The sequence below is a fragment of the Ovis aries genome, chromosome 16 (assembly GCF_016772045.2).
Source record: "Ovis aries strain OAR_USU_Benz2616 breed Rambouillet chromosome 16, ARS-UI_Ramb_v3.0, whole genome shotgun sequence".
NCBI classification, from domain to species: Eukaryota; Metazoa; Chordata; class Mammalia; order Artiodactyla; family Bovidae; genus Ovis; species Ovis aries.
The window spans coordinates 38,565,056-38,584,704 of NC_056069.1; the positions used below are offsets into that span (position 1 = coordinate 38,565,056).

At 40.3% G+C, this 19,649-nt stretch overlaps 1 protein-coding gene across 12 annotated transcripts in view; it reads right to left on the reverse strand.

The window, feature by feature from the left end:
* The window catches only part of SPEF2 (sperm flagellar 2), a 201,707-nt gene that overhangs the window by 46,595 nt on the left and 135,463 nt on the right, over nt 1-19,649 (reverse strand). For all 12 annotated transcript variants that reach the window (XR_003591923.3, XR_009596799.1, XR_009596798.1 and 9 more), the window contains 4 exons: nt 16,738-16,903; nt 8,430-8,558; nt 5,728-5,866; nt 2,188-2,417 (listed from right to left, as the gene is read on the reverse strand). Coding sequence is in view for 7 of the 12 variants with exons in the window: in XM_027980125.3 (XP_027835926.2) it covers nt 2,188-2,417; nt 5,728-5,866; nt 8,430-8,558; nt 16,738-16,903 (664 nt within the window). In the remaining 5 variants the exon portion in view is untranslated. The remainder of the gene's footprint in view (nt 1-2,187; nt 2,418-5,727; nt 5,867-8,429; nt 8,559-16,737; nt 16,904-19,649) is intronic.

The window sequence follows — 19,649 nt, forward strand, 5'->3', positions numbered from 1 at the left end:
CCTTTTCAAATTATGCTCTAAGTCCCTAGGGCAAGTGGTTTTCCTTTTACATCTACAATATATATATATGTACATATTATATTGGAGAAGGAAATGGCAACCCACTCCAGTACTCTTGTCTGGAAAATCCCATGGACAGAGAAGCCTGGTAGACTACAGTCCATGGGATTGCAAAGAGTTGGACACAACTGAGCGACATCACTTTCATATATTATATATAACTATCTCCTTCCTCCTCTACCTCCCTTTCTTTCTTCTCCCTTCCTTCCTCTTCCTACCATACTTTGAGAACTGTTGTATCCTACCATACTCTGAAAATAGACAGTGAATCAGTTGATATCTTTTGGTCCAGTTTCTAGAGTTAATCTAAGACAAACACAGGTCAAGTTATAACTGATATTTGTAATTTATTCATTTTTTTACTTTTTGGCCACTCCTTGCAGCAGGAGTGGACCAGGGATTGAACCAGTGCCCCCTGTAGTGAAAGTGCAGAGTCAGCCACTGGACCACTAGGGAAGTCCCTGTAATTTATTTTTAAACTTTCAGTTGAAATGCAAACTCTTGACTTTGAGGCTGGATGCAAGAATGTTTTATGGCTATCGTAATAAATGTAAAGTCTCTTCTGAAAGGGACTATGAGTGGTTGATAATTTTCCACCTACTCAAATGTCCCCCAAAACTTTAAATTTTGACCTGCTTCCAGTCACCCTCGTTTAGGATTAAAGCAAATTATATTTTATATTTGAATTTTTGTAGCTCTGTCTTATTTTATATATAAACAATTATTTGGATAAAATGAAAAGTGAAAGCAACTTGGAAGAAGGAAATATGTAATAAAAAGACATTGTAAGCCCACACAATGGCAAAGAGGCTGGAATCTGCCTGACTGAAGGACTGAAGGGATTTCATGTGCTGGCTCTATAAAATTGAGATTTTTTTTTTTCTGTAGCTGCTGATGGCCATATTTTGGGGCCTTCTGCTCCCTGCTCAAATGCTGCCAACCTGAGTTGCTGTCCTCTTATATCCTGGAGGTGTAGACCCACTCAAGCTGATTAGATGAGGTGACACTTCCCAGGGTAGGGGACTACCCAGGGATACAGTGGTTACATCTATTTCACCCACTGGGCTTAGCAAGAAAGTCTTTAGGCTTAAAGTAAAGCAATACTCTCTTGACTAATGAGATCTAATGTGGTTTTCTGGGGATACTGAAAAAAATAAGTGAAGTACAACCATTATGAAAGTAAAATTGTGTTAGTAATGGACAAAGGTCAGCTGACTATTCTCTAGGGAAAAGCAAATGATTTTCCAGTAAGTAGGAGACAGTAAGTTGGAAGACAAGCCTCTTCATGTGAGGCAACTTGGTTCAGCGAGAAGGGACAAGATCTTTGAACCTGAAGTGTCCTGAGGGCTATGTGACCATAGGCAAGTTCTCAACTGCTCTGCCACTCAGTATCCTGACCCATAAAACGGAGATGATGATCCTCCATGTTCTGTCTGAATTACGTGTGCTGTCAGTTGACGGCACTCACTGCTGAATATCTATAAGTAGAAACATCCAAAGCTTAAAAAAAAAAAAAGCCTATGTAGGTGTTACAGAGTCATAATAATAAAATGTGAAGGAAATCAAGAATTTGTGTGCAGAAAATAATGTGTCCACTTACATGTGAACAGATTAATTCGTCAATTGATTAAGCAAGTATGTGCTCACAAAGGTTCTACTCTTGGTCTACAGAACATGGAAGGAAAAGGCATGCATAAATGGGAAATTCTCTACTCCCTGGTCTCCCTCCCTAGACTAGTTGGGGAAGATAGAAACATAGCTCATAATCCCAGTAAATTCCCAATGAAACTTAAACTTGAAGGATGCATGAAGGCTGCCTCTTGACTGCCAGATGAAGTAATGCTCAAGTTTGCCAAATGGCTAGCCAGGGGCAGGGAGAGCAAAGAGGAGAATTACCAGGGATGAGAGTCGCCATACCGCCAAAGTGTTAGACACTGTTTTGCTCTGTTTAATTCAGATCTATGTTGTATGAAGCAAATACTAGATAAATTAGAATGAAGCAAGGGCTCATTTTAGCACCACACGACCCCAGAAGGCTGTCTTACTTGTGGACAGGTGATTGCCTTCCTGGTTAACCTCAAACTTTTTTTTTTTTTTTCCTCTTTTCACAATAATCACTTTTCCTACCTTTGGGCGCTATATCTAAGAACTGATCCCGGAGGTTGTCAAGCTGCTCCATGGTCAGGGTGCCATTTTCCTCCTTTTCCACAGGCGGAGGGCGTACCGGAGGAGGTGGATCTGGAAAGACTTTGATATCGCCATTAATGAAGAAGTCTTCTTGGTCTAAATAAAGTTCATTCTGAATTTTGGTTGATGTTTCAATGTGATAGCGAGCTACCCCAGTTAGTTTTTCCACACTGAAAATAGAAACATGAATAGGTTTATCCTCATTGAAAATACTATCAGATTAATAGTGTTTTCTTCCTAGATATACACAAAGAGTTAACACATTAGAAAATATAGCTAAGTTAGAAAATTCAGTCTGCATGTTTAAAAATTCTAATTTATCCTCAAGTCCATTTGTACAAAGGTAGGATAAAAATAAATAAACATAGATTAGAAGTAAAATACATGCTCATTACAGGGCTAATAGTCTCACATTTTATTTTATTTTTTTAGTCCCACATTTTATACAAAACTGAACAAAAAGAGATTCCACTAAAATGATTTTATTAGTATTAGGCAAGATTATGTCAAGAGATATATTTCATTCTAAATATGGACCAGAATAAGGTTATATGACAGAAAAACCTGTAAAATATGACTATTAGTATAACACATTTATTTGAAATGAGGACAAGTTGTATGTAAAGTGAATTAAAGTTGATAATGGATTTCAAGAAAAATGGCTTTTTTCCAACTTTATATCAAGGAGTTTGATGTTATCTAAGACCCATTTGACAGAATGGACTCTGACAAAGCCTGCTGAAATTGCTTTCCTATGTTTATGGAGAATAACGTTGTTGGTATTGTTTAGTTGTGTCTAACTCTTTTGTGACACAATGAACTGTAGCCCACCAGGCTCCTCTGTCCATGGGATTCTCCAGGCAAGAATACTGATGTGGGTTGCCGCTACCTTCTCCAGGGAATCTTTCTGACCTAGGCACTGAACCCACATCTCCTGCATTGCAGGCGGATTCTTTACCACTGAGTCATCTGGGAAACCTGGTGAATAGTAATTCCCAGCTAAATCACATGGTATAAGCAGCCACAGTTTAGAGTGACTGTGGTGCAGTGGAAAGAACCCTGGAAGCTGTGCTCTCATTGTACACCGTCTCCAGCCCTGGGTCCTTGAGTTAGTGACTTAAGCTCTCCAAATTCCTCATTTTTGCAAGGGAGCCCAAAACACATAACTCCATACCTTATGGTTATTAATTTGAAATCACATAGGGCATGGATTTAGGCTTTCTTAGGGATTATAGTTCGGAGAAGGCAATGGCACCCCACTCCAGTACTCTTGCCTGGAAAATCCCATGGATGGAGGAGCCTGGTAGGCTACAGTCCATGGGGTTGCTAGGAGTCGGACACGACTGAGCGACTTCACTTTCACTTTTCACTTTCATGCATTGGAGAAGGAAATGGCAACCCACTCCAATGTTCTTGCCTGGAGAATCCCAGGGACAGGGAAGCCTAGTGGGCTGCTGTCGCACAGAGTTGGACACGACTGAAGCGACTTAGCAGCAGCAGGAGGGATTATAGTTATGGATCTAACTAAAGGCTACTTTAAAGGCCAGAGAAGTTTTATACAATAACTAAAATATCACTGTAATACAGAAAGAATCTTATATCTTGCAATAAAGATTGAACATGGCAGAAAAGTGCATATTTAATCTGCTTGTATATAACTCAGGAACACCAAAATAAACAACAACAAAAAAATCGTATTAGTCATTTTCTTTCAAAAGACAATCTTGAATTTAATTCCAGTACACTGTATTAGTGAGGTGTTTGTGAGTGCCCATATAGTAGGTATTATCTAGGTACTTTCTGCTTGATGGTGTTTGTAGGGTGGGGCAGAGAAGGGGCACTGGGTTAGGAGGGACGCCAAATGCATGCAGAGACCCAGCCAGAACCAGGTTATCAAAATAAGTGCGCCATCTAGTGGAAGGTTATGAAGAGTACCCTCAAAAGGGTAGAGTGCAAAGAGTCGGACATGATTGAGCAACTGAACTGAACTGAACTGAACTGAAGGAGAAATGCCAGGAGAATGAAAGTGGGATTCGAAGTTGAAAGAGATCCGTTAGGTCTCCCTATTAATTTTTTCTTGCCACTGGAGGATTTTTGCAAGAACCAAAAACTAACAGCATAGCTGAACAGTACTAGGTTTTCATTTCTTGTGGCCATATTCAGGTATCAGAGAGAGACGCACACATACAACCCATCTGAGAAATATGCACCTGTCAGATAAAAGTCAGCATTTACACTTAGTGACCACAAGGATGGGCGCTGCGAACCCTAAGAATGAATAAGATATGCTTTCATTTGTAAGTGGCAGGCAGAGATGAGGACTGTACATCACTGTTCTATGAGTAACTGTCTAATTATTTTAAGCATTATGGCAATGAGGTGACCAGGCTGAGGGGTATGTGTGTGCATGTGTGTGTGTGTGAGAGAGAGAAACTTAGATACAAACAATGAAGCTGAGGATTTTACAACAGAACTTTCACAATGAGGCAAGAACTGGAGAAAACAAACCATACTAACCATCTTCTAGCTGGCTCACGTTGCTTCTAAGAACACTTGCCGTTTGTATTCTATGTATGCCGTGACTTACAACTTATCAGTAAATGTTTATTGAAAACTGTGGTGTGGCCCAGAATCTAGCAGAAACCTCTAGAAGAGCCTGGTTGGAGTGTTTTCTTTTACAGATGAGGCTTGTGGGGTTGGAAGTGATTAGGCGTGCTGTAATTTGTGGACAAGGAGAGAGTCCCCATCTCTTGGTCTCCTGACTGTTGAGGGCATTTCTGCTCTGCTGAGTTGCTTTCTTACACCTTTCAGGGGAGAATTAAGAGGATGAGATGTTCCCTAAGGACCTGTACCTCCCCATAAAGAACAATGATCGGTCACAGGTCTGTTTCTGCTCTAGACTACAGTTCTGTTCCTCACTACAAATGAGGATCTAAAAAGCCTGTAGAATCTAACAGAAAAGTAAACTGGCTGTCACGAGGGAATCAGCCTAACGGGGAAAGCATTCCTCTAAATGCCTTCTCCATCTCCCGCTCACTGGCCCTGACTAATAAGATGCCTGTCATTAGAAAGATATGAAATTTTATATCATGTCTAAAGAATAATTTTAAATTGCTTATATGCTTACCTGGTACACTAAGGTCCTCATGGAGCAGTGTGAGAACCAAACTATCATAAATAATGTGTAGTAGTGCCCTTTGATACATGACTTAACTATGGTTAAAAAGAAGCAACACAAGCATATAGGTGATTTCCTGCTGCTGCTGCTGCTGCTGCTGCTAAGTCGCTTCAGTCGTGTCCGACTCTGTGCTACCCCATAGATGGCAGCCCACCAGGCTCTGCCGTCCCTGGGAGGTCAGAATTCTATTTATAAATATAATTCACATTTGTAAACATCTTAACATTTTTTGGTCAATTTTAGTCTTCAGGCATTAGCAAAGTAAATACTCAAAATACTTAAAATGTCTTGCAGTTCTTTACCTGGCCATTTCATTCAAGTACCTCTCACCGAGCCACTTGTCCATGAGTCTATATACATCAACCGCCTTTATTACTAACTCTTCCAGGAAAGCCAATGCTTTTACCTTTATCAGTTCAAGTCGGAACTGTGTAGCTATCTCTATTTAAAAAAGAAATAAAAATGTTTTTAATGTTTTATATGGCATGAACTTTCTGATGAACCAAATTCAATTTTGAACCAATTATGCTTTAGTTTGTGGAAATTTTGGCACATCTTTGATATACTAACATGGATAATTAATAACCTATCCACGTTGGAAACAAAACAGCATGTAGTAGAGTCCTTTGACAGTTTACTTATTATTATAAGTAAAAAATTATAATTCAATTTTACATATAATTGCACTTTATCATATACCATTTGATAAATTGGGATGGGAAAACAGAAATAGATAATTTCTGAATTTCAAAAAGGGGGAGGCTAACTAAGTCTCTTGATCTCTCTTCTTAGAACCTTGGGAAGGCGACACCATGTTCTTCAGCACAGGTGAGAGGAGGGTGAAGCCCATGGTCCCAGGGCCCGTTGATATTCTGGGCACACAGTGAGGTCTGTGATTTCCCTCTAAAATATCTGTCCAATCCTTCTTCTTTACTTTTTCTATTGCCACGTTTTGACACTGATTTATGTCTCGCCTCCACTACAGCAACCACCTCCATCCTGCTTTCTCTAAGTTCCCTTTCCCACCTCAAACCCAAATCTACCCACCCCAGAGTGACCCGTCTCACCTGCCTGCACACATGCTTCTGGGCACTTTCTGCCCAGAATTCTTTACTAGCTCCAAGTTGCCATAAGGGAAAAGGAACTTTCTGGACAGGGCCTATGTGACCCTCCATCTCCCAGATCCCTCGTTTCCAGAATGTGCCTCAGACTCCCCAGCTACTCCCCATCGGTGGGTCACCTAGTTCCCCTCCCCAATCTGTGCCCTCATCGTCCCCTGCACACATTTCTCACATTCTTCTTGTTCAGCTCAAGCATGAATTCAACTGCTCGGAAGTCTTTCTTGACTTCCTGCTTTTGCCCTTTGTCCTGTCCACCGAGCTCCAATATCACAACATATTGTAAGTGATCATTTGCAGTTCTATTCCTCTCTATTTTTTTTCTTTTGATGCTTTGTGTTTGTGTATATATGTGTATATTTTTTTCACCTACTGTAGGACTGGCATATAGTAGAAACTCAGAAAACCTTTACTGTGTAAATATGTGAATTCAGCCACACTAGGAACCACGTATGCAATGAACTGAAGGATGACGTATACTTAGCTACTGAAAGCAGATGTGGGAACAGGCAATGTGACAGGCATGTGTCTTGACTCCCTGTGTTCAACATCCTTCAGATTTTACTCTTGGAAATAAGAAAACAGGGGGTAGGAGGATGAAGGGAGGGGAGAAAAGGAGAGAATCAAGGGATGGAAAGTATCTTTAGTGGCTAATCATCATTGAGTAGTTAATGGGTCCCAGCATATCCAACGCTGCATTTTTATGGTTTTGACATCTAGTATATTGACCATGGCTTCTTTCCAATGAGGATACTTTGGTTCAATTTCTCGATCTTTTCAAATTCCTGTTTGAATTGTGTTATAAAACACCTGGAAGAGTCAGGAGGAGATTATGTCGTATAAAATTGTCGCTCTCCATAGAGAAGGAGGCCCTTGAATGTTATTGATCCGTCACTAACTCTTCCATGGGGTCTACTCCCAAGAGCTCCCTTTCAGGACTGGTTAACCTTTAGTCAGAGTTTACTCACCTAATGAGATGCCTAAATTATTCTTATTATATTATAGAAGCATAACCTTAAGCCTTCTTTCAGCCTGTAAATTCACACCAACTCTAAATATTGCTTCTGTTTTTTGACTTTGAGATTTTAATTACTGCTGATTGCAGCCATGAAAATAAAAGATTCTTACTCCTTGGAAGGAAAGTTATGACCAACATAGATAGTATATTGAAAAGCAGAGATATTACTTTGCCAACAAAGGTCCATCTAGTCAAGGCTATGGTTTTTCCAGTGGTCATGTATGGATGTAAGTGTTGGACTGTGAAGAAAGCTGAGCGCTGAAGAATTGATGCTTTTGAACTGTGGTGTTGAAGAAGACTCTTGAGAGTCCCTTGGACTGCAAGGAGATCCAACCAGTCCATTCTGAAGGAGATCAGCCCTGGGATTTCTTTGGAAGGAATGATGCTAAAGCTGAAACTCCAGTATTTTGGCCACCTCATGCGAAGAGTTGACTCACTGGAAAAGACCTTGATGCTGGGAGGGATTGGGGGCAGGAGGAAAAGGGGATGACAGAGGATGAGATGGCTGGATGGCATCATCGACTCAATGGACATGAGTTTGAGTGAACTCTGGGAGTTGGTAATGGACAGGAAGGCCTGGCATGCTGTGATTCATGGGGTCGTAGAGAGTCAGACATGAGTGAGCGACTGAACTGAACTGAACTGATGCTCTCCTAACCGCTTCCCAAATTCCCTTTTTGAGATCCCAGCAGACAATCATACAACAGTCAGATCTAGTTTTCATATGGTCATGTGAAAACAGCCAACTGAGTGTTATGCCTTTCAGTCAGTTTGCTTGTGCCTCATAGACACAAATCCAGCCAAGGGCTGCTTGCCTACTGGTCTATTTTCTACTCAGAATATCATCTTAGTTCTTTCCAATTGCTACCTTCAAATTGCAGGGCAGCAAGATGCTCTTCCTTTATTCTGAGCTTCAGTTCATTTTTTAATTCCACTTCCTCAGTCTCTTCTGCTGGCACTACTACAGGAGTAGCTTCTGCCATAGGTGGGGATTTACCTGAAAGGGTAATGAATCATGCTGAGTTATCTGCTAATGGGCAAGTATACACACAGGGTCTTGGATAAAATGCCTACAAAGTGGAGTGTGTAGAGATATACATGTCTAGTGATTTGGGAAGGAGAGACCCCAGGCCAGACAGTGTGAGTGATGAAGCATTAATAATCCTTCCTTGAGAATTCTCCATGTGGTATCTGGCTGGACACATATAAAAACGCCCCATTCATGTAGCATCACAGAAAGATGAGATATGCGGCTAGTGCAGACATGGTCACAGAATCCAAAGAGGGTTCAATTTAGAGTTTGGGAACAGAAATTAGCAAACCCCAAGATTGTGCTGGCCACCTGGAGAAACAACAGTCTTCAAAGGATACTTGCCCTGGCCAGTGTTCCCCAGGTTCTCATCAAGAAAGACCAGAGAACAGCCTCATGCAGATACAGTGGAAATGTAGCCTATGGTCAAGAATTCATAATTCACTTCATTTAAAAAATTTAATTATTTTAATTGGAAGCTAATTACTTTATAATATTACAGTGGTTTTTGCCATACATTGACATGAATCAGCCATGTACATGTGTACATGTGTTCCCATCCTGCACCCCCTTCCCACCTCCCTCCTCATCCCATCCCTCAGGGTCATCCCAGTGCACCAGCGCTGAGCACCCAGTCTCATGCATCAAACTTGGACTGGCGATCTGTTTCACATATGATAATATACATGTTTCAATGCTATTCTCTCAAATTATCCTACCCTCGCCTTCTCCCATAGAGTCCAAAAGATTGTACTTTACATCTGTGTCTCTTTTGCTGTCTCGCATATAGGGTCATCTTTACCATCTTTCTAAATTCCATATATATGTGTTAATATGCTCTATTGGTGTTTTTCGTTCTGACTCACTTCACTCTGTATAGTAGGCTCCAGTTTCATTCACCTCATTGGAACTAATTCAAATGCCTTCTTTTTAATGGCTGAGTAATATTCCATTGTGTATATGTACCACAGCTTTCTTATCCATTCATCTGCCGATAGACTTCTAGGTTGCTTCCATGTCCCGACTATTATAAACAGTTCTGAGATGAACATTGGGGTACATGTGTCTCTTTCAATTCTAGTTTCCTGGCTGTGCATGCCCAGCAGTGGGATTGCTGGGTCATATGGCATTTCTATTCCCAGTTTTTTAAGGAATCTCCACACTGTTCTCCATAGTGGCTGTACTAGTTTGCATTCCCACCAACAGTATAAGAGGGTTCCTTTTCTCCACACCCTCTCCAGCATTTATTGTTTGTAGACTTTTTGATAGCAGCCATTCTGACCAGCGTGAGATGGTACCTCATTATGGTTTTGATTTGCATTTCTCTGATAATGAGCGTTGTTGAGCATCTTTTCATGTGTTTGTTAGCCATCTGTATGTCTTCTTTAGAGAAATGTCTGTTTAGTTCTTTGGCCCATTTTTTTTGATTGGGTCATTTATTTTTCTGGAATTGAGCTGCAGGAGCTGCTTGTGTATTTTTGAGGTTAATTCTTTGTCAGTTGCTTTGTTTGCAATTATTTTCTCCCATGCTGAAGGCTGTCTTTTCACCTTGCTTATAGTTTCCCGTGTTGTGCACAAGCTTTTAAGTTTAATTCGCTCCTATTTGTTTATTTTTGCTTTTATTTCCATTATTCTGGGAGGTGGGTCATAGAGGATCCTGCTGTGATTTATGTCAGAGAGTGTTTTTCCTATGTTTTCCTGTAGAAGTTTATAGTTTCTGGTCTTACATTTAGATCTTTAATCCATTTTGAGTTTATTTTCGTGTATGGTGTTAGAAAGTGTTCTAGTTTCATTATTTTACAAGTGGTTGACCAGTTTTCCCAGCACCACTTGTTAAAGAGACTGTCTTTTCTCCCTTGTATATTCTTGCCTCCTTTGTCAAAGATAAGGTGTCCATAGGTGTGTGGATTTATCTCTGGGCTTTCTATTTTGTTCCATTGATCTATATTTCTGTCTTTGTGCCAGTACCATACTGTCTTGATGACTGTAGCTTTGTGGTATAGTCTGAAGTCAGGCAGGTTGATTCCTCCAGTTCCATTCTTCTTTCTCAAGATTGCTTTGGCTATTCGAGGTTTTTTGTATTTCCATAAAAATTGTGACATTATTTGTTCTAGGTCTCTGAAAAATATCATTGGTAGCTTAATAGGGATTGCATTGAATCTATAGATTGCTTTGGATAGTATACTCATTTTCACTATATTCATTCTTCTGATCCATGAACATGGTATATTTCTCCATCTATTAGTGTCCTCTTTTATTTCTTTCATCAGTGTTTTATAGTTTTCTATATATAGGTCGTTTGTTTCTTTAGGTAGATTTATTCCTAAGTATTTTATTATTTTTGTTGCAATGGTGAATGGAATTGTTTCCTTAATTTCTTTCTGTTTTCTCATTGTTAGTGTATAGGAATGAAAGGGATTTCTGTGTGTTAATTTTATATCCTGAAACTTTACTACATTCATTGATTAGCTCTAGAAATTTTCTGGTGGAGTCTTTAGGGTTTTCTATGTAGAGGATCACGTCATCTGCAAACGGTGAGAGTTTTACTTCTTATTTACCAGTCTAGATTCCTTTTATTTCTTTTTCTGCTCTGATTGCTGTGGCTAAAACTTCCAAAACTGTGTTGAATAGTAGTGGTGAGAGTGGGCACCCTTGTCTTGTTCCTGACTTTAGGGGGAATGCTTTCAATTTTTCACCATTGAGGATAATGCTTGCTGTGGGTTTATTATATATGGCTTTTATTTTGTTGAGGTACGTTCCTTCTATTCCTGCTTCTGGAGGTTTTTTTTTCTTTTTTAATCGTAAATGGATGTTGAATTTTGTCAAAGGCTTTCTTTGCATCTATTGAGATAATCATATAGTTTTTATCTTTAAATTTGTTAATGTGGTGTATCACATTGATTGATTTGTGGGTACTGAAGAATCCTTGTATCCCTGGGATAAAGCCCACTTGGTCATGATGTATGATCTTTTTAACATGTTGTTGGATTCTGTTTGCTAGAAATTTGTTAAGGATTTTTGCATCTATGTTCATCAGTGATATTGGCCTGTATTTTGCTTTTTTTGTGGCATCTTTGTCTGGGTTTGGTATTAGGGTGATGGTGGCCTCATAGAATGAGTTTGGAAGTTTACCTTCCTCTTTAATTTTCTGGAAGAGTTTGAGTAGGATAGGTGTTAGCTCTTCTCTAAATTTTTGGTAGAATTCAGCAGTGAAGCCATCTGGTCCCAGGCTTTTGTTTTCTGGAAGATTTCTGATTACAGTTTTGATTTCCGTGTTGTGATTTTCTATTTTGTATTTCTTCCTGGTTCAGTTTTGTAAAGTTATACTTTTCTAAGAATTCATCCATTTCCTCCAGGTTGTCTATTTTATTGGCATATAGTTGCTGATAGTAGTCTCTTATCATCCTTTGTATTTCTGTGTTGTGATTTCTCCATTTTCATTTCTAATTTTGTTGATTTGATTCTTTTCCCTTTTTTCTTGATGAGTCTGGCTAATGGTTTGTCTATTTTATTTATCTTCTCAAAGAATCAGCTTTTAGCTTTGCTGATTTTTGCTATAGTCTCCTTTGTTTCTTTTTCATTTATTTCTGCTCTAATTTTTATATATTTTTTCCTTCTACTAACCCTGGGGTTCTTCATTTCTTCTTTTTCTAGTTGTGTTAGGTGTAGGGTTAGGTTATTTATATGATTTTTCTCTTGTTTCTTGAGGTAAGCTTGTATTGCTATGAACCTTCCCCTTAGCACTGCTTTTACTGAATCCCATAGGTGTTGGGTTGTTGTGTTTTCATTTTCATTCGTTTCTATGCATATTTTGATTTCCTTTTTTATTTCTTCTGTAATTTGTTGGTTATTCAGAAGCATGTTGTTTAACCTCCATATGTTTGCATTTTTAATAGTTTTTTTTCCTGTAGTTGACATCTAATCTTACCACAATGTAATCAGAAAACATTCCTGGAATGATTTCAATTTTTTTTTGAACTTACCAAGGCCTGATTTATGGCCCAGGATGTGATCTATCCTGGAGAATGTTCGTGTGCACTTGAGAAAGGGGTTAAATTCATTGTTTTGTGGTGAAATGTCCTATAGATATCAATTAGGTCTAACTGGTTCATTGTATCATTTAAAGTTTGTGTTTTTGTGCTAATTTTCTGTTTAGTTGATCTATCCATAGGTGCGAGTGGGGTATTAAAGTCTCCCACTATTACTGTGTTACTGTTAATTTCCACTTTCATACTTGATAGCATTTGACTTACATATTGTGGTGCTCATATATTGGGTGGATATATATTTGTAATTGTTATATCTTCTTTTTGGATTGATCCTTTGATCATTATGTAGTGTCCTTCTTTGTCTCTTTTCACAGCCTTTATTTCAAGATCTATTTTATCTGATATGAGTATTGCTACTTCTGCTGTATTTTTGTCTCCATTTGTGTGAAATATCTTTTTCCAGCCCTTCAGTCTGTACAGCCTTTCAGTCTGTATGTGTTCCTTGTTCTGAGGTAAGTCTCTTGTAGACAGCATATATAGGGGTCTTGTTTTTGTATTCATTCAGCCAGTCTTTATCTTTTGGTTGGGGCATTCAACCCATTTACATTTAAGGTAATTATTGATAAGTATGATCCTATTGTCATTTACTTTGTTGTTTTAGGTTCGAGTTTATATACCTTTTCTGTCTTTCCTGTCTAGAGAAGATCCTTTAGCATTTGCTGGAGAGCTTGTTTGTTGGTGCTGAATTCTCAGCTTTTGCTTGTCTGTAAAGCTTTTGATCTCTCCATCATATTTGAATGAGATCCTTTCTGGGTACAGTAATCTGGATTGTAGATTTTTCTTTCATCACTTTAAGTATGTCCTGCCATTCCCTTCTGGCCTGAAGAGTTTCTTTTGAAAGATCAGCTGTTGTCCTTATGGGAATCCCCTTGTGTGTTATTTGTTGTTTTTCCCTTCCTGCTTTTAATATTTGTTCTTTGTGTTTGATCTTTGTTAATTTGATTAATATGTGTCTTGGGGTGTTTCACCTTGGGTTTATCCTGTTTGGGACTCTCTGGGTTTCTTGGACTTGGGTGATTATTTCCTTCCCCATTTTAGGGAAGTTTTCAACTATTATCTTTTCAAGTATTTTCTCATGGCCTTTCTTTTTGTCTTCTTCTGGGACTCCTATGATTTGAATGTTGGGGTGTTTGACATTGTCCTGGAGGTCTCTGAGGTTGTCCTCATTTCTTTTAATTCTTTTTTCCTCTCTGCTTCATTTATTTCCCCCATTATATCTTCCACCTCACTTATCCTATCTTCTGCCTCAGTTATTCTACTGTTGGTTCCCTCCAGAGTGTTTTTGATCTCAGTTATTGTGTTATTCATTATTGATTGACTCTTTTATTTCTTCTAGGTCCTTGTTAAATATTTCTTGCATCTTCTCAATCCTTGACTCCAGATTATTTATCTGTAACTTCATTTTGTTTTCAAGATTTTGCATCATTTTTACCATCATTATTCTGAATTCTTTTCCAGGTAGACTCCCTATCTCCTCCTCTTTTGTTTGGTTTGGTGGGCATTCATCATGTTCCTTTACCTGCTGAATATTTCTCTGCCTTTTCATCTTGTTTCGATTGCTGTGTTTGGGGTGGCCTTTCTGTATGTTGAAAGTTTGTGGTCCTCTTCATTGCAGAGGTTCCTCCATGTGGGTGGGGTTGGACGAGTGGCTTGTCAAGGTTTCCTGGTTAGGGAAGCTTGCGTCGGTGTTCTGGTGGGTGGAGCTGGATCTCTTCTCTCCGGAGTGTAATGAAGTGTCCAGTAGTGAGTTTTGAGGTGTCTATGGGTTTGGTGTGACTTTTGGCCACCTGTATTTTAATGCTTAGGGTTATGTTCCTGCACTGTTGGAGAATTAGCCTGGTATGTCTTGCTCTGAACCTTGTTGGCTCTTGAGTGGAGCTTGGTTTCAGTGTAGGTATGGAGGCTTTTGAATGAGCTCTTGTCAATTAATGTTCCCTGGAGTCAGGAGTTTTCTGGTGTTCTCAAGTTTTGAATTTAAGCCTCCTGCCTCTGGTTTTCAGTCTTATTCTTACAGTAGCCTCAAGACTTCTCCATCCATACTCCACTGATGATAAAACATCTCCTTTCAAAGACAATGGGCTGCCTTTCTGCGTGGCTGGTGTCCTCCACCACCGTTCAGAAGTTGTTTGGTGGAATTTGCTCAGCGTTCAAATGATCTTTCAGTGAATTTGTGGGGGAGAAAGTGGTCTCCCCATCCTATTCCTCCACCATCTTAGGAACACCCCCCCCACACACACTTCATCGTTTTTTAACTAGTACTTAACTACAAGTACTTCAGAGATAGTCTATGAGAATTAGAAAATAAGGATTTGTCAGTGTTTGCCTGAGAATGTACCCACCCATAAGAAATGGCAGTTTGATTCTAGCTGCAAGCCCAGCTTATACAATTCTTCTTAGTTCAGTAAATCTTTCCTGAATGTCTGCTCTCAGGGGGTTCAAATTTTGGGAAGAAGACAAATATTAACAAAGAAATTGTAATTAGATGTGTTGCATCTTATTTGCAGTAGTGGATATAAGTATACAGATAAAAGAGCCCTAATCTCTCTGGGTTTCTGTATTAGCATCTGTAGAATTAGGAAATTCGACCCAACTAACTATTCCATTAAAGTAAATTGAATCATTTCCTTCAAATGCTGATTATTTCCTTTATGTTATTTAGCCCAGATGAAACCCTGGAGGGTTTGTCTCAAATTTACCATTTGAGACAAATGAGGATCACAAGTTCTTAATTGTAGTGCTACTCTTTCCTCTGTTCCAGTGGCCATCACCTCACGCCTCCCCCACCCTCAGGGCTTTGTTGTAACTCCCACTCTAGATACCTGGATGGACTCCACCCAGGAAGCACTTCCTATTTCCTCAGATGGAGTGAGGTGACTGTGCTCTCCAGGGACCTGTTCAGTTCAGTCGCACAGTCATGTCCGACTCTTTGCAACCCTATGGTGACCCCAGGGACCTGTACCTCCACATAAAGAATAATGGTTGGTCACATGTCTGTCTCTGCCTTAGACTACAGTTCTGTCAGGGCAGGGACCACGTTTCTGATTTTTTATGTAAGTTCGCCATTGGGTCCCTTGGACTCATCTTCATTGTGTTCTGCATGGTGGGGACTTAACAAACCAGGAGCAACTGATCAGTGGAGGGACTTCTGCTCATATGCTTCCCTCTCTTTCTCTCTGGCCTTAAGTCACTTCAGAAATGTACAAGTGGGAACATTCAGAGGGCAGAATATATCTGTGGTGGAGCTCATCCCCAAGGTTATTGGAGGTGTCTCCCAACTTAAGTTTTCTTTCCTCTTTTTACTCTATGTTAAAGAGTTTTAGGCAGGAGGAGGCCTCTAGGAGATTAAGTTAAACCTGAGATCTGAATTAAACCTAAGGGCATGGCAACTCACTCCAGTATTCTTGCTTGGAGAATCCCATGACAGAGGAGCCTGGCAGGCTACAGTCCATATGGTCGCAAAGAGTCAGGCACAACTGAGTGACTAATACTTTCTCACTTTCACTTCAAGCCTGAAATTTACACACACAGAATTAGCTTTTGGGCTTCCCTGATGGTTCAGCAGGAAAGAATCGCCTGCAGTACAGGAGATGCAAGAGATGCTGGTTCCATCCCTGGGTCGGGAAGATCCCCTGGAGAAGGAAATGGCAATCCACTCCAATATTTTTGCCTGGAAAATCCCATGGACATAGGAGCCTGGAGGGCTATGATGGTCCATGGGGTCACAAAATAGTTGGACACGACTGAGTGACTAAACTACCACCTGTTGCTTGTAACCCTCTTTTGATTAAGGCAGCTACTGTCAGTCCCCTTTCACATACTTTTCAGATTGTACAGTGTCATCTTGGGGTTCTTTTCACATGTCTTTGAGATTTATTTCCCCCTAGATACACTTGGTTATGTGGATAAACAACTTAAAAGGGGCTGGCATGGAGAATGTTTGCCAGCTAACATTCGAGCTTACAGATTCCTGAGTCTCTAAATAAAACCTAATGAACAGCATTCTAGTAGCTCAGAGGCTCATGTGCCTGGTTAAGTGCTTATTTTCCACCAAGGAGAGGTTAAGCATCCACGGTTCTGGATGCTAAAGCTGTGAATACCTTTTCCTTTTTTGTCCTCTTTCTTTTTCTTGGGTGGTGGTGGCGGTGGCGGAGGCTCCTTTTTCACTTTTTTATTTGCAGCTGCCTGAGGAAGTTTTTCTTTTGTTTCTGCTGGCTGGTTTTCTTTTTCTTCTTCCATGAGCCTCTGATGAATTTCAGCAGCCACCTGGTTGTATAAGAGGAACACTTCAGTTCCTGCAACATTTATGAAAAATGATGACTATTTGGACTGAGTCATCACCCAATGTCATTGAAACCGCCTTTTACTGAAACAACCATGCCATATACTGAGTCTTTACAGGACACACTTTGATGTTTCACTTAAATGGAAACCTATCTCTGTCCCAAAATGTGGCTTTCTGAGGCCATCTGTGTGGCAGCCACTCACTTTCTCAAGCCCTGCCTGCCATGCATCTTTCTGTTTCCTCATTCCTGCCTCCAAACCTGGAAAGCTTCAGAGTCATGCAAGCATTTCTTTCTCAATTTCAGACCTATGGATTGAATGATCACTATTCCTCCAAGTTATTTAACTTATATGCAGAGTACATTACATGGAATGCCAGGTTGGATGAAGTACAAGCTGGAATCAAGATTGCTGGGAGAAATATCAATAACCTCAGATAGGTAGATGACACCACCCTTATAGCAGAAAGTGAAGAAGCACTAAAGAGTCTCTTAATGAAAGTGAAAAAGTTGGCTTAAAACTCAACATTCAGAAAAAGAAGATCATGGCACCAGTCCCATCACTTCATGGCAAATAGTGGGGAAACAATGGAAACAGTGAGAGACTTTATTTTTTGAGCTTCAAAATCACTGCAGATGTTGACTATAGCCACGAAATTAAAAGACATTTGCTCCTTGGAAGAAAAGCTATGGCTAACCTAGACAGCATATTAAAAAGCAGAGACATTACTTTGCCAACAAAGGTCTATCTAGTCAAAGCTATGGTTTTTCCAGTAGTCATGTATGGATGTGAGAGCTGAGTGCTGAAAAATTGATGCTTTTGAACTGTGGTGTTGGAGAAGACTTTTGAGAGTCCCTTGGACTGGATCAAACCAGTCCATTCTAAAGGAAATCAGTCCAGAATATTCATTGGAAGGACTAATGCTGAAGCTGAAACTCCAATCCTCTGGCCACCTGATGCGAAGAACAGACTCACTGGAAAAGACCCTGATGCTGGGAAAGATTGAAGGTGGGAGGAGAAGGGGATGACAGAGGATGAGATGGTTGGATGGCATCACCGGCTTGATAGATGTGAGTTTGAGCAAGCTCTGAGAGTTGGTGATGGACAGGGAAGCCTGGCATCCTGCAGTCCATGAGATCACAAAGAGTTGGACATGACTGAGTGACTGAACTGAACTGAACTGATTCTTCCAAGTTCCTGTTATCTCTTGGCTTTCAATATGGGGCATTCCCCTAAATCAGTGTTTCTCAATCTTTTGTTTGTTTGTTTTTTGCTGTTGATTGTTTTTATGTCCATTTCTCCTAATTACATTCCCCTCCATGAAATCTGAATACTGCAGAAGTGTACCTGCCTGTGTACTTTATATATGTCTGTGCTTTGTACATAAAGTTAGTGAGAATCTGTCTTGTTCTTCAGTCAAGTTTTGGGAGTCCATGCCCTGTATTAACTGGGCTCACCGACACTTGAATCCTGGGTTCCCATTCTATTCTAACACTAGACATCACCCCAGGAATGTATGATGTTCATGGAGGATGACTAACCACATTGCTGGTTCTTAAGTTCCTCTCTCTGGGAGACTTTGAACTTCTCTCCATATCTGTACCCTCCTCCTTTCACTCTCACAGATTTCCTGGTGTAAGAGATTAACTGTGCGGTCACAACACAACAGCTGATGAATGGGGTGGGGTGAACTGCTGCTGGGACCCCTCCCTCTCCCTGCTCGGTGGGCCTCAGGAAAACCTTGTCTTGGGGCTTGTGCAGCTGTGGCTGTGCCTGCAGTTAGAAAGAACGCAACTTTCAAACCATGTTATCTTCCTGATATATGCCCAGGAGTGGGATTGAATTTGAAAAAGTATATGTGTTAGTAGTTCAGTTATGTCTGACTCTTTGTGACCCCATGAACTATAGGCCGCCAGGCTCCTCTGACCATGGAATTCTTCAGGCAAGAATACTGGAGTGGGTAGTAGTGAAAGTCACTCAGTCGTGTCCAACTCTTGCAACCCCATGGACTGTAGCCTGCAAGGTTTCTCTGTCGATGGGATTCTCCAGGCAAGAATACTGGAGTGGGTTGACATTTCCTTCTCCAGGGGATCTTCCTGATCCAGAAATCGAACCCAGGTCTCCTGCGCTGCAGGCAGAGTCTTTACCGACTGAGCTAGAAGGGAAGCCTTACCATCCAAGCCACCAGGGAAACCACTGGAAAAGAATAGAAATGTATATATGTATAACTTTCTGCACACCTGAAACTAATACAACATTGCTAATCAACTATGATCCAAGGTAAAATAAAAATTAAAAATAAAATAAATTATAAAAGACTAGACCTGCTAAAACGTGTCCAATGGCTACTGGAGAGGTGAAGGGCATTTATGGGTATCAAACTGAGAAACGAAAGCTGAGACAAGGTTTTCAAGGTTTTCTTTCTCCCTTTCACACACACATGGTGTGTGCCCCACACACCACGGGGGCGGTAGCAACAGATGGCTGAAAACTTAAAAATCTCAGTAAGGCAACTGGTGAGGAAATGGAGGTCCACGGACTTTGTTTATAATGTTCTCACTGTGTCCAAGACTGATGATATTTCTGGGGAGAATTGGGTTAGGGGCCTGGAGGAGAAAGGGGAAGTTGGATAGAGGTGAACCGAAAGAGGAAAAAGGCACAATCTAATGTTTACCTTCAAAGAAATTTGCTGTCTTGTGGGCAACATTGACCAGCCAATTCCTGTGCT